At 37.8% G+C, this 15,652-nt stretch overlaps 1 protein-coding gene across 18 annotated transcripts in view; it reads left to right on the forward strand.

Moving 5' to 3' along the window:
- The window catches only part of Lpar1 (lysophosphatidic acid receptor 1), a 133,143-nt gene that overhangs the window by 46,813 nt on the left and 70,678 nt on the right, over positions 1-15,652 (forward strand). For 17 of the 18 annotated variants that reach the window (XM_074051277.1, XM_074051275.1, XM_074051270.1 and 14 more), the window contains one exon: positions 10,787-10,941. The exons of the other annotated variant lie outside the window; for it this stretch is intronic. In XM_074051277.1, coding sequence (XP_073907378.1) covers positions 10,897-10,941 — 45 coding nt within the window. In that variant the 5' untranslated portion in view covers positions 10,787-10,896. The remainder of the gene's footprint in view (positions 1-10,786; positions 10,942-15,652) is intronic. 18 annotated transcript variants of the gene reach the window in all.

Genomic DNA, 15,652 nt, shown 5'->3' on the forward strand with positions numbered 1-15,652 from the left:
TTTCTCTGCGTTGAGGGCAACAAATGCTATCTAGTTTTTTAGGTGTCTTACCTATCCCCATATCTCCCTTGTGTGTTCTCGCTTTTATCTTGTGATATCACTATGTTTTGATAAACTTGATTATGATGTTTCTTGGTGACTTTCCCTTTGTTTCTTGCACTTATGGTTTATTGGGTTTGTTGGTTGTGTAGTGCATCATTTTTATCAAATTTGGAAATTTTTAAATGATTTTATTGGCATATAAAAGTTGTATGGGGGATACATTGTGATATTTACATATGTGCTTAAAATATATCTTAGTTGGATTTATCCCTTCTATCATTCTTCCTCTTTCCTCTTCCTCCCCTTCTTAAAACAATTTCAACAAGTTTCATTCTTTTACTTTCATATATGGATACAAAATATATCTACCATATGCACCCTCCTTCTCCCTTTCCTTGTGCCCACTCCCTTCTACTGGCACCTACCCCAGAAAAGATTTATTTTCCCCTCCTGCCCTTCATTTTTTAAATTAAATATACATTAATTGTGCAAGAGGTCTCACAGTGGTACTTCAAGTCTGTATATTGTGCTTTAGTCAAATTAACCCCCTCATCCTCTGTCACCACGCTCCCCTAATTGTCACCAGCTTACTGTACGTGTATTATACTCATATGTAGGTAGGTTGTTTCAAATTTTCATTCTCTAACATTTTCTTTATCTTTCCTGCATCCTGTAGCCTTCTCAGACAGACTCACTAATACCATTTTGTTCTCTCTCTCACTATATATAATTACGATGTTTCTTAGTGCCTTTTCCTTTGTCTCTTGTGCTTGTGGCTTGTTGAGTTTGTTGGTTGTGTAAGTGTATTGTTTTTATCAAATTTGGAATTTTTTAGCCTTTATTTTTCAATTTTTTTCTGTCATCTTTACTTTAGGAAAAGATATATTAGTCCACTGGAAAGTCTTAAGCCCACTTGAAATTTTCTTGAAATTCATTAATGTTCTTTTCATTTTTTTTCTTTTTCTCTCAGTGTTTCATTTTAGGTAGTATCTACTTTTACCACTTCACTAGTCTTTTTTGCAATTTCAGGTTTTCTGTTAATCCCAGACAGAATTTTCCTTTTTATTTTTAAAGAAATTCATTGTATTTTTCATCTATAGAAATTTGCTTTATGTTTTATTTCCTTTTTTGCCCATCCTTAACTCTCAGAACATTTGAAATAAAATTGTAATAACTTTAATGTGTTCATCAATTCTGATGACTATGTGTCAGTTTTCAGTCTGTTTAAACTGAGTGATTCTTTTGCTATTATCATGGGTCACATTTTCCTGCCTCCTTTTATGGCCAGTAATCATTTTTTGGATACCAGACTATCTGAATTTTACCTTGTTAGATGCTAATAATTTCATGTTTATGTAAATAAACTTGAGCTTTCTTCTGAGTCACAGCTAATTATTTGGAAACAATTTGCTTCTTTTGTGTCTTGGTTTTTCAGGTTTGCTAGGCATAGTCAGGTCAATGTTTAGTCTAGGTCTAATTATTCCCCACTACTGAGGCAAGATGTTTCTGAGTATTCTACTCCATGCCTCGTGGATTATGAGGTTTTCCAGTCTTGCTAATGGAAACAAAGACTGATTCCCAGCTATGATTCAACAACAGGTACCTTTCCCTGTAATCTGTTCCAGTGGACCATTTTCTAACAGTTTTCTCACGTGCATTTTCTGTTGACTGCTCAAAAAAGATATTTTTCAGATTTCTGGGGTTTTCTGTCTTTAGATTTTTCTTCTCTGGTACTCTATCCTGTGAGATCAAGTTTCTTTGACCTTCTTGGATTCTCAGATGTATCTCTTCTGTAAGTTCCCTGGGTTCTACCTGGATTTCCTCTGCATTGTGGCCTGGACAGTCTTGAGACAGAAATCCCGTGTGATTATAGAGGCCTTTTCCCATTTCTTTGTCCTTTGTTGTCCAGTGTCTAGTTCTCTAGCTCTTTGTATCTTTTTTTCTGTATTGGAGTTTGAAGTCAGGGCTCTGTGCTTATGAGGCAGGCACCCACCTAAGCCATGTCTTAGCTCCTCCCACCCCTATTATTTTAGAGATACGGTCTTACTTTTTGCCCAGATCAGCCCGGACCACGATCCTCCTGTATAAGCTTCTTGCTGTTGCTGGGTGTGTGCCACCATGCTCAACTTTTGTTTTTCATTGAGATAGGGGTATCATAAACTTTTTTGCCTAGGGTGGCCTGGAACCAAGAATTATAGGGGTGAACCACTGGCTTCTGGATTTGTATATTTTATTTTATTTTATTTTTTGGTTGTTTAGAATGGCAGTTGTGTCTGGTTTACATTATTCATATTATCCCTATATATTCTATTTTTCAGTGAAATTTAAATGCCAATATAACTTCAGAGAATAAAGTATATATTCTCTGTGTGTGTATATATATATATATATATATATATATATATATATGTGTGTGTGTGTGTGTGTGTGTGTGTGTGCGTGTGTATTTTCCCAAATAGGAGATAGATATAGCAACATGGTTTGGTTTTATTGGCTATATAAGACCGAATTGCATGTAAACAGTTTAATAAGTAAGTTGGCAGGTATACTGATTTACTGGAGGTTTAGATTGTTTCTACAATTCTCCTGCCATGTCTGATGTTGCATTGAACATTATTTACCTTATTCTTTCCGTGGTATGGTTTTAGAGTTCAGTAGCCCCTGGCTATTTTTTGAAGATCTTGATGCACATGATATGTGTCTGTGCATATCCGTAATGCATTCCAAAAAGACTGTAACAGTTGCATCTATACTGGAAATATTTTTGAGAGGCTATTTTCCTATACTCTGTATAACCCATTAGAAAAACTGTCTCTCAAGCCTCATTTTCTTGTGTTGAGGTCATTTAAAAATCATTATTTTTTACTCAGTCACTCAGAATGAATTTTTGATGTCTTCTTCCAGAAGTTCTTGAATTTGAAGTTCCTTTTAGATCTTGAACAATGGAGCTGCCTCTGCCATAGAATCTTTGCTGTTGAAACACTGTTATTCAGGCTGAATCACTGTTTCTGCCACAGCCACAGACTTCTATATTCTGACTAGTTATTTCAACACTTTGTCCCCACTCCCATTCTTCCTTCTTTCCCTTTACCTCACCTCCACCATTAAGAATATACATATTCTTTCATATTCCTTCCTTTTTAGGATATTTGGGAACTGCTTCTGATACTAGAAAGATGCATGTACTCTTAGAAGGAAACATGTACCAAATTTCCTCTGTCAGCTGTGGTTAGAAGACTCTAGTTTGTCTGAGGCTTGGTTACAGGGATTGTAATTCTCTTTGTCCTGAACACTGTGGCTCAGAGGCTCCCTTCTTAAACATTCCACGATGGAAATGTAGCCACCTTATCCTTAATGGTACTTGTTCCCTTATGTGGAAATCCTAAGCCCATCTATCCTTGAGCTGCTCTGGGTTCCTCTGTGAATGGCTAAGAGTCATGGCATGCAGGTTTTTAAATAGGTCAAGGGTTTAGACACTATGGTCTTGGGCTATGGAAAGAAACAGGGTGATGTCAAGTCCCTTTCTTACCAAAGAAGAATTTTCCTAATTTTTAGGAAGATTTTCTCAGTTCTTTTTCTTGACTTCTGTCCTTAATTTGTTGATCCTTTCCCTTTTCTTCTTGTGCTCTCCCTTCATGACTGAGCACACTCACTTGACTTCGTTCTTCTCTAACTCAAATCTGCAGTTCTAGATCATTGCTATCTCACCTCCTAAATTAGTGACCCCTCACCCCATTTTCTTATAAGCATGATGACACAAACTAGCTTGATCCTTAGATTACAAACTCTGTGTTTAACCAATATATGCTTTGTCTTTGTGGTGACCATCTTTCTGGGCTTATTCCATAAATTGTATCTTACGATTCCTGATTATTTTGATAACTTGCAGAAGGACAGCATTTCTTTCCATCAAGAACACTTCTGAAGTGGAAACTGTATGCCTGTCTATCCAGTTTTGTAACCAGGACAATGAGTTTATGTAATTTTTGGGCTGTTTCTCCAGTTTGTATAATACTGAACTCTGAGCTCATAAAATGTATGTAAAAACAGTGGAGATAGGATAGTTTTATCTCTACTTGTACAGTCAGCATCAGATGGGTGGGCTGGCTGTGTTCCTTCCTTTGAATGCCTCAGCTTTGTGCCATGTGAAAAGAAGGAGCAAGTTTTGGCCAAATGTAGGACAAAAGATTGGAGAATCCTAGAGTGGTGAAAAAACTGACCCCATATGTGGAAAAGGAAAGAGTTAAGAACATGAAATACATTGTCTTCTGGAGTGTTTTGAAGTAAGATCTCAGGCCAGATACTGAAGAAGAAAATTTCTGTAGTCACAAATAGAGATGGTATTTTAAAACAAAATGTGAGAAGTGTACTTGATTTCTCAAGCATTTTTTTCTTATTTCTTTGTTCTATCTCTGTATGTGAAGCAAATGGAGTCTGATCATAGCAAAGTGAAACATAGGAGGATCACAGTCCAGGCTGCTTGGGCAAAAAGTGAGACCCTATCTCCAAAACAACCAGAGCCAAAAGGCCTGGAGGGTATGGCTCAATTGGTAGGGCACCTGCCATTAAGCGAAGCCCTGACTCCCAAAAAAAAAAAAAAAAAAGAAAGAAAGAAATATGACAGTATTGATGAGCTCGTTTCCCAAAAGGTGAAAACTTTTCTCCTTTTCCTCCTTGATGGATTGAAATACCACTCTTGGGGATATACCCAAAAGACTGTGTCACAGGTTACTCCAGAGGCACCTGCATACCCATGTTTATTGCAGCATTATTCACTATAGCCAAGTATGGAAACAGCCAAGATGCCCCACAACTGACAAATGGATCACGAAAATGTGGTATCTATACACAATGGAATTTTATGCAGCCATGAAGAAGACCAAAATGTTATCATTTGCCGGTAAATGGATGGAATTGGAGAACATCATTCTGAGTGAGGTTAGCCTAGCCCAAAAGACCAAAAATCATATGTTCTCCCTCATATGCAGACATTAGATCAAGGGCAAACACAACAAGGGGATTGAACTTTGATCACAAGATAAAAGCAGGAGCCCACAAGAGAGATATGAGGATGGGTAAGACACCTAAAAAATTAGCTAGCATTTGTTGCCCTCAAACGCAGAGAAACTAAAGCAGATACCTTAAAAGCAACTGAGGCCAATAGGAGAAGGGGACCAGGAACTAGAGAAAAGGTTAGATCAAAAAGAATTAACCTAGAAGGTAACACACACGCACAGGAAATCAATGTGAGTCAATGCCCTGTATAGCTATCCTTATCTCAACTAGCAAAAACCCTTGTTCCTTCCTATTATTGCTTATACTCTCTCTTCAACAAAATTAGAGATAAGGGCAAAATAGTTTCTGCCGGGTATGGAGGGGGTGTGGTGGAGAGGGTGGGGGTGGGGTGGGTGGTAAGGGAGGGGGTGGGGGCAGGGGGGAGAAATGACCCAAGCATTGTATGCACATATGAATAATAAAAAACAAACAAACATTAAAAAAAAAACTTCTGAAACCAGGAGCAAAATTGAATTCTTCACTTAACCTAGCCAGTATTCATTGTTCACGTGGTGATGATTTTGTGGATGTCTTTCATACCTGAGTCATATAGAATTCTATGAATACTTTGAGTCTTTTGAAAAAATTTTGATCTTTTTTAAGTTAAACATTCTTTTAATATTTGTTTAGTTTTCTCTGTGCTTCTTGCTCACTCAATACTAAACTCTCAATTGTAGAAATCTGCTTTCAACATATTCAGACTGACAGTGTGTCAGGGCTGCCTTTTGAGTCTCCTTCCCTGTCATCGGGGATCCATCCGTATTCCCAAGAACAGCAGGAGTTCTTCCTGTATTAGATTCCTGCTTCCTGTAACACATGCCTTTCTTCTCCTTGTCGTCCTCCCTGTAGCAGAAGAACATCCTCTGGACTCCTAGGGTAGAAATGACTTTCCTGTCATTGTTCTTTTGTCTTCTAGCTTCCAGGGTTGCTGTTAAGAAGTCCAAAGCCTTTCTGATTCCTATTTATAGGCCCCACAATTGCTTTTCTGATATCTTACAGGATTTTAAAACTTTAACTTCATTTTTTTGTATGTGTGTGGTGCTGGGGATTAAACTCAGAGCCTCACACGTGCTAGTCAAGTGCTCTACCACTGAGCTACATCCCAGTCTTTCTAGTCCTTACAGAGTTTTTAAAAAAACTCACAATGACTTGGCATGATACTTAATGTGGACACATGAAAATCAATTGAGATATAGGATTTTACATTCTACAAACATATGACCTTTCATTCCAGGGAATATTTTGGGGTATTTGATTTTTTCCCCCCTCTGCTTCCTTTACTCCTTCATTCTGGAATTCTTCATATTTGGCTCTCAGGCTTTCTAGACTGTTTCTATTTTCCTTTGGTTTATTTTGTGCTTCACATTTTGTGCTACTTTCTTAAATTCATATTCTAGTCCTTTAAAATTCTGACTTATTAGTTTTTAAGCATCCGATTTTTGTTCCAATAAGTGCAGCATCTTTTTCTTGATGTTAGTATTGTTAGGGCTTTCCATTTGCTTACATTCCAGAGAGAAAAATCTGTCTATCTCATGCCTTGGATCATTTAAGTCTGGCATCAGATGCTATTTCTCTCTCATAGGGGAAAGACACGCATGGCTTTGGTCTGCCTGTATCTCATCTTCTTGATTCTCTGGTTTTGGGGTTTCTGCCAATATGCAGAATGATTCACAGTAACAAGTCTGAAAAGTTTCCCTGTTTAATCAATATTGTGTATCTGTGCAACAGTTTTCTAAGATTTTGAATTTATCCTTTCTGGTTTCGGCATTGGTAGTTTTGGTATTCTTTCCTCCTCTAATACTTTTTGTTCATCTATTCTGTTTTGGAGTTGAAGACTGAAATTTTTACCCATGCACCTTTTTCCTATCAGGAAGCTCTGGTTTGTTTTCTATTTTACTAATTTTATTTTCGACTTTCTTTTTATTGACTGCCTTCATTCAAGTTCATAATTCAGGTTTTTCTCTTCTTTTTATCTTTTTGGTTAATGCAAACTTTTTTCTGATCTTGTATTTCTTTCCATGATGGCCTGCTCTGTGTTCAAACATGCTACTATTGAAATCAGAGTTTTGAACACCAGGCCCAAGCTCTGGGCTTCCACATCTGGTCTGGCCACTCACCCCTATATGCTAAATTAAGAGGCATGGTGAAGGCAGAGAAAGGAGATTTGTTACACGGCTTGGGACATGCCTTGGGAAGAGGCAGAGTCAGCACTCAGCTCATCCTCAGCCATCTTCAGGGTATAGACATGATCTCTGACTTTAAATAGGCAAAGAATTAAAAAAGGTATGAGTAGGTAAGCAGTCCCAGTCACAGGTGTGTTCCAGTGGCTGAGTAGGGCCTGGTTAAATGTTATCTCAGTCCTTGTTTTTTTGAGGGTTCTAGAGTTATTACTGTCATCACTTGAGAGGAGCAATCATGTTCTCAAGAAATGATTACTCCTGTTCCAGAGTGCAGCCTCATCATTATGGGTAATTGTCCTCATTTGTCCTGCAAGGCTCTACTGTACCTTAGGGGTAGTTTTGGTCCTTGTTATACAGATGTTATCAGTCATTCCTGTCCTTCCTGGATTCTAAGGTGACTGGGGAGAAAATGGCTCAGAGCAAAGGACACAGATACAAAATGTAGACAGGGATGCTAAGCTTTTCTCCTGCTTTCAGTTAATTCATGGGCCCAAGTATGGAGGCAAGTGTTTTTCACCAAAAGCAGTTTAAGCACCTCTTACACTCTGTCCTTAGTAATTTTAAGAACATGAGCTAGAAATTTTATGAAAATTTCTCCTTTAAGCAGTATACTTATTTCTTAAGTAAATATCTGTACTTATTCTAGAGTATTCTTTGATTTTGAACTGTATGTTTTATTGGTCTGGTAGATTTGGCTTTTTCTCTGTTGCTGTCCTTGAAGACAGAATCCTGTGTGTATTTGGTACTGGGTATTGCCCTATGGGTTTTGTTTTTTGTTTTTTTTTTTTCTTTTCTTATGCTGGGATCTATGCTGAGTTTTTTTTTTTTTTTTTTTCAAGAGACTTATATGACTCACCACTTGACTGAAGTCCAGAAAGAGGGAAAAGGTTAGGTTTGTAGTAGATTAATTTACCAATTAGAAATTCATCTTCCTGTGAGGCCTGGGGAGGGAGCCAGCCTCAGCTCCAGAAGTAATCAAATGGAAGTTTGCCTCAAACCAGAGACTTTATTTTAGTTAGTTGGTGTGGCACTTGCTAATTAGCAAGGTCATTGTTACTTGGCATGACTGCCCTCCTCCAAAGCCAGGTAGTAGCATTCTTTTCTCACAGTTTTGTATTGTATTCTTCAACAGAAAATGTAAATCAGGAATAAAAGCAGTAAGAGATTATTTGCTTGCTTGGCTTCTGAAGCTAGGAGTCCTTTTTAAAGAGTTAGTGTATCTTACATCCTCCCCTGGCTTAGTTCCCTCTAGCTATGGTCCTGCTGAACTAAGGCTTCCTTCCAGGTCTGTTGGGTTCTCCTTTGCGTGTTTTCTATACATGCATTGCATCTTCTCATGAAAAGGTTGTCATGTTTTAGTTCTTTGTCATCCTCCTGTGTTGGTTTGTTCCAATACATGTTTTTTTTTGCAGTAGTTGGAATCATTCTGCAGTGTCGAGGGCCCATTCAGGATATTTTCTATTCTTCCTATTTTTTTGAGACATGGTGTTGCTATGTAGCCCAGGCTGGCTTCAAACTGACAGTCCTTCTTCCTCGGCCTCTCCAGTGCCAGGCAGACTTGTACCAGCATGCTCAGCGGGACATTTCCTACTTGTGTAATTGATCAGTCATTCTCTATTGCCTGGCACAGAGCAATAAGCCTATGTAGTCTTCTCCTTTGGAAATTGTATTTCCCCCTAAAATTATATATATACTTTTTAACTTTTTTTGTGTGTGTGGTACAGGGGATTGAACTCAGGGCCTCATGCTTGCTAGGCAGGTGCTTTTACCACGTGAGCTACATCCTAGTCCCCTAAAATTATATTTTTAATTATTTAAGATTCTTGCCAATTCATCTTCATTTATATATTTTCCATTCTTATAATGATAACCTAGATTTAATTCTCACTATGGTCTTCTATATCAGAAATAGTTTTCAAGTCATTCTTCATTATTTATGTTTATAATCATTTTTCTTTTTTGTGGTAAAATATATGTAACATAACTTACTATTTTAACCATCTTCAAGTGTACAATTCAGCAGCGTTAGGATATTCACATCACCACTATCCATCTCTAGAGTGCTTTCATCTTCCCAGACTGAAACTCTATCACTCTGCAAAACCCCTCCTCCAGCCCCTGGGATCCCTAGTCTACTCTTTTATCTCTGTGAATGTGTGTGTTTTGTATTTATACACATGATGTGAATTGTAGGGGAGTAATGAAGTAATTTATAACAAATGACTGTAGGGGAATGGATGAATGGTTCAGTAAATAAACAGGTGGCAAAGTTCACCTTTTACAAGTGAGAGGTGTTACAGATAGTTTTATGGTTTTGAGATGATATAGATAAGAACAGATGTCTATGAGAATGGAAAATGGAGACAACTGGGGAAGAAAAAGGGACAACAATATTGACCCAAGAGCAGCTGGAGAACCAGATGCTTCTTTTTCCTCCCTCCCTCTCTTCCTCCCTCTCCTTTCCTTTCTCAGGTTCTTTTTTCTTTCCCTCCTTCCCCTTTTCTCAAGTTCTTGCTGTATAACCTAGGCTGCCTGACCTTGAACTTATCATCGTCCTGCCTCAACCTCCTGAGCACTGAGATTACAGGCGAGCATTACCACACTTGACTTTCTGAGTCCTTTTAATGGACACATTAATAAGAGGAGATTTGGTTATACTTTGTGCCTCTTTACATTCTCTCCTTGAGGCTATCAAAAGGATTTTAGAAATATACTTTTCCTTACCTATGTGGAAATCTGATTTATGAAGCCTCCAACCCCATACTGATCTGAGTTGTTGACTCACCATGACATACCCTTGTGATATTGGAGTATTTTGCCTTTGTTTCTTTTCTTGGTGGGACTTGGGTTTGAACTCAGAGCTTCGTGCTTGCAAAGCAGGTGCTGTACCACTTGAGCCACATTCCAGTCCTGTTTTGCCTTTTTAAAATCTTGACAGTGGTAACTAAGTTCTTTGAAGAATGTAAACATGCCACACATTCCCTTTCTTATATTTCGTTCTGGGCTGGGAATTGGGTTTGTTGCTCTAGTTCTGGTGACTAGACTGAAATGAATAATTCTAGAGTCTTCTCCCAGGTTCAGTTTTCTCACCAGCAAATGAGCAGGTTGAACTGGGGGGTCTCTAACCACTTGATCGTATTGTTCTCTTTACCCTTTGTATATAAATTATCAGCTCCCAAATGTGAATCATTCTTTTTTTTTTTTTTAATGACTTCTTCCCCTGGCCCAGTCTCCCCATTCTCCCAACTTGAAATTTCCTTCCCAGAATATCTAGTTGGCACATAGAATTGAAATGAAACTCTGGAAATACATCCACTTAACATCATTTGGGCAAGTGATAAGTAAGTCTTGGCTTTTAGGTGTTAGCTCTTCCTTACCAGGTGCCTATTTTCATTAAGCCAGTATTTGGCACTTGGTATCAGTGGCTTGCTTTTCTACCCAGCAGTAAGTACTTCGCTCTCACACACTAGTCCTCTTATTCCAATGTGGGTTTCCCTATCCTTTTCCAGGTGCAGAGTTTCTCCTAGCATGCCTGTAATCTGATCAGCAACCACCAGCCTTGACTCCTGTGTCTGGCACTGTGGTGCTGGGGGCTTGTCACCACAGCTACAGCACCGTCATGGCCGCAGCCTCCACTTCCACCCCTGTAATTTCACAGCCCCAGGTAAGTGACTCCAATCAACATGAATCTGAGCTAATCATAGCTTTATTGAATATTTATTTATGTACTTATTTAATTTTAATTTATTTTCACTATTGTTGTACTGGGGGTATATTGTAACATTTACAAAAGTTCTTATAATGTATCAAAGTTGAATTCACCCCCTCCATCATTCTCATGGAGGGGGTAGGTCTCAGTGAGACCTCCACATATCTCGTTTTTCCATTTTCATCCATGAGTACATAATATTTCTACCATATTCACCTTCCCACACCCTTTCCTTATATCTTCCCCCTCTACTCGTACCTACTCCCCAGACAGGACCTGTTTTGCCTTCCTGTTCTCTGTTTTTGTAAGACAATGACATTTTTGTTTGTTTAAGATAGCTATACAGTGTGTTTAATTGTGATATTTCCATGTATATATGTATTATAGCACTAATTGGTTCATTCCCTCTATTTTCTCCTTTCTACCTTAGTCTCTTTCTTTTGGCGATTTCAACAGGTTTATATTCATTCTTGTATAGGAATGACATCAACCATATTCATCTCTTTTTTTTGTTAACATTTATAGCACTTTATTACATGTCAAAAATGAAAATAAGCATAAAAGTTGGAAAATAAGTCTACAGTAATATATAAGAATTTGAAGAACTCTCCCATATTCACCTCTTAACTTTCTTCTTTTACTCTCCCTCTCTCATATGTGACCTCCCCTTAGTGTGCTTGTATTTGCATTGGGTCTGTATTCCACATATGAGGGAAAACATGCAGCCTTTAGCTTTCTGAGCCTGGCTAACTTCACTTATGATGTTCTCCAGTTCCGTCTTGTAAACAACAAAATTTGTTCTTCTTTATGGCCGAATAAAATTCCATTGTATATAAATACCACATTTTCTTGATCCATTAATCAGTAGTGGGTATCTTGACTATTTCCATAGCTTAGCTATTGTGAATAATGCTGCAATAAACATGGGTGTGCAGGTGTTGTAACCTAACTCACATTCCTTCAAGTATATCCCTAGGAGTGATATTGCTGGATCATATGGCAGTTCTGTTTTTAGTTTTTTTGAGGAGCCTCCATACTGTTTTCCAAAGTGGTTGTACTAATTTACATTCCCACCAGCAGTGTATGAGGGTTCCTTTTTCCCCCACATCCTCACCAATACTTGTTGTTTGTGTTCTTTTTTGTTTTTTAAAATTTTATTGTTTCTACATTTACTCACGTGTATACGTTGTTTGGGCCACCTCCTCACCACCCCGAACCCCTTGCTTTCAGGCAGAGCCTGTTCTGCCCTCTTAGACAACCTAATAGGAGTGAGTGGAATCTTAACATAGTTTTGATTTGCATTTCCTTTATGGCCAGGGATGTTGAGCATTTCTTCATGTGTTTTTTTGCCATTTGGACTTCTTCCTTTGAAAAGCTCTGTTCAGCTTATTTGCTCATTTCTTTATTAGGTTATTGATTTTTGGGGGAGTTTAGTATTTTGAACTACCTGTATATTCTGGTTATTAATCCCTTGTCAGAGGTATAACTGGCAAAGATTTTCTTCCATTCTGTGGGCTGCCTCTTCAATCTGGTGACCATTTCTTTTGTTGTGCAGAAACTTTAATTTCATGCAGTCCCATTTGTCCCATTTGCTCTTAGTTGCTGAGCCATTTGAGCTCTATTTAGGAAGTCCTTGCCTATGCTTATTAATTCCAATGTATTCCCTGTTCTTTCCTGCACTGGCTTCAAAGTGTCAAGTCTTATATTAAGGTATTTTATCTACTTTGAGTTGATACTTGTACAGGGTGAAAGACATGGTTCTAGTTTCAGTTTTCTGCAGTCAGAAAACTGACTGCAACATTTGTTGAAGAGGCTGTCTTTTCTCCATCATATATTCTTGGTGCATTTGTCAAAAATCAGATTGGCATAGCTGTGTGGTTCATATCTGGGTCTTCTGTTCCGCTGGTCTTCATGTTTGTTTTTGTGCCAGTACCATGCTGTTTTTATTGTTATGGCTCTGTAGTATAGTATGAAGTTGGGTATTGTGATACCTCCAGCTTTGCTCTCTTTGCTAGTATTGCCTTGGCTATTTGCAGTCTTTTGTGATTCCAAATGAACTTTAGGGTTGATTTTTTTTTTTCAATCTCTGTGATGAATGTCATTGGTGTTTTGATGGGAATTGCACTGAACATGTAGACTGCTTTTGGTAGTATACACATTTTCACAATATTGATTCTGCCAATCCATGAGCATTGGAGATCTTTCCGTCTTCTGTAGTCTTCTTTGACTTCTTTCTTCAGTGGTTATAGTTCTCCTTGTAGAGGTCTTTGACTTCTTTTGTTAAGTTTATTCCTAGGTATTTGATTTTTTTTGAGGCTATTGGTAATGGAATTGTTTTCCTATATTCTTTCTCATTCTGTTCATTGTTGGTATATAGAAAGGCTACTGATTTTTGTAAACTGATTTTTATATCCTGTTATTTTGCTGAAGGTGCTTATAATGTCTAGGAGCTTTTTGGGTCTTTTAGGGTATAAGATCATGTCATTTGACTTTTTCCTTTCCTGTTTGAATTCTTTTTATTTCTTCTTCCTGTCTTATTGCTCTGACTAGGAATTCAAGACTAAGTTGAATAAGAGTGGAGAAAGTGGACACTCTTGTATCATTCCCAAGTTTTGAGTTTTAGAAAGTGTGTTTTACCCTAGGGATCATGTATAGCTCTCTCATCATTTGGTGGATACTGAGATAATGATGCTTTTGTGAGCAAGGTGCCATTTAGTTTAGGTAGCAGTTGGAAAAATGAACAAGTGATTTTAGTGAACTGGCTTCTGTTCACAGGGGGGCATGGTTTTCACACTCAGGATGCCTGACTTACTATCAGCATCAAACTTTAAATCAAGATAAGTCAGCAATTTCTGCAGCTTTCTCTTTCCTGGCTTTTTTGTTTTGTTTTGTTTTAATGAATTCTCTCAGAATGGATCTAATCTTATAAAAGTTTTCCAGTGTTGTTTCATCATTCTCCTATACTTAACTTTGTTGCCTTGATCTGTTCCAGGAGATTTGAAGTAAAATGTGATTCTCAACATTAGTCCTGTGAGGCGCCTTTTCTGTCCTCTGAAGAGCAGTAATACTGCAGGTGCAGTGTCTTTGTTTACATTATTGTACATTGGGCTCCTTCAGTCTCAGCAGGCAGCGTGGTACAAGGGGAAACAGACTTTGGAGTCATTAGCCTCAGTTCACAGCTCTGCATGTTGGATTGCTGGATGAGGAGCCTTAGTCACACTCTCTCTCTCAGCATCAGCTTTCTCTCCTATAGTTGTCCTTTACCTGATGGTGATGTGGATTCAATGACAGACTGTGCACAAGCACACAGAAGGAGCTCAACAAGTGTAGAGCTCAATGTGCCTTTTCCTTATCTTCAGTCTTCTTTTTTAGGCTAAGATTAGAGAAAAAAATGTATACCTTCAAGAAAGGGTCATATTGATTGAAATTTGAATCTTGATGCAGAGATGTTCTTTACTTCTTTTTTCTGAATCATTTTGTATGCTATTAAAGTTATATATTTCAAGCAAATGAGTCTGTGGGTTTTTTTTTTTTTTAAGAAGTAAAGAAAGAGAGGCAGGAAGGAGAAAGGGGCATTCTTACCTCATTTCCTATACATGCTTTCCCCCGCCCCTCAAAAAGACCTAAGGATTTTAGCATATAGTTAAAGTCCTTGCTGTTCTCCAAAGCTTTTAGTCTTGTTTTCTGGGATATTTATTGTTATCTCCATCATAGCATTTTTCTTTCTGGCAGAAGGATCATTGACCTTTCAACACTTCATTTACTTTGGGTGTTTGGTTTTTCATAACTTCAATGGTTTTTTGGTGCCTGAAAGACTTGGAGAATAGCAAAAGAGATTTAGTGCCTGTTTCCTGAGGTTGCCATTTCAAGGTCCAGTGCAGCTGTTCCCAGGTAGTGACCACTCCTAGTCTTTCATGAAGTGAATCAGACCCTAGTACAGGCTTTCCGGACAAGGCTCTTCGGCATCCCAGTGTCACTGTTATTTGTTAGCATTTCCAGCAGCATTAACTTACTTACCCATCTTTCCTGTTACACAAGTCACTATCTGCTGATGAGTAATATAAATACTTTTAAATGACTCATTTAATTAAAATATTTAACACCACCCAAGGTAGAAAGGGATCATATTTGGTAGAAACACTTGAAGAAATGTGTGCTCTTGAAAATTTTCTGTGTGAAGATAAATTTGTACAGGTAATCAAGAGGTAGGGTGGAGTGGTAATGGGAGCGTATCAATTAAAATTATGTACCTTCACACATGCCCTGTTCCAATCATGATGTATACATTAGAAAAATGTACTCCAATGGGACCACTGAAGAGTGTGTAGAGATGTTCATTGAAGTGTTGATTACAGACCAGAAAGCATAAGACTTTCTGAGTATTCAGTAGCAGAAAGACAAACAAATTCAGGCATGTGATATGATTTAAATGTAATAATATTCTCTAAAATGAGAATGATATTCTCTAAATATGATATTCTCTAAAAATGATATTCTCTAAAAATGAGAGTATCACCATAGCTATGCTGTCCTAGATAGCTTATGAAGGGAAAAGAAAGCAAGATACAGAATAATCCTTATTGGAAGATATAATTAAAACTATAAAATAAGGCCAGGTGTTTTTAGAGATATACATATGGTACATAAATGGAAATGCATACAGAAA

Source organism: Castor canadensis, chromosome 13, assembly GCF_047511655.1.
Source record: "Castor canadensis chromosome 13, mCasCan1.hap1v2, whole genome shotgun sequence".
NCBI classification, from domain to species: Eukaryota; Metazoa; Chordata; class Mammalia; order Rodentia; family Castoridae; genus Castor; species Castor canadensis.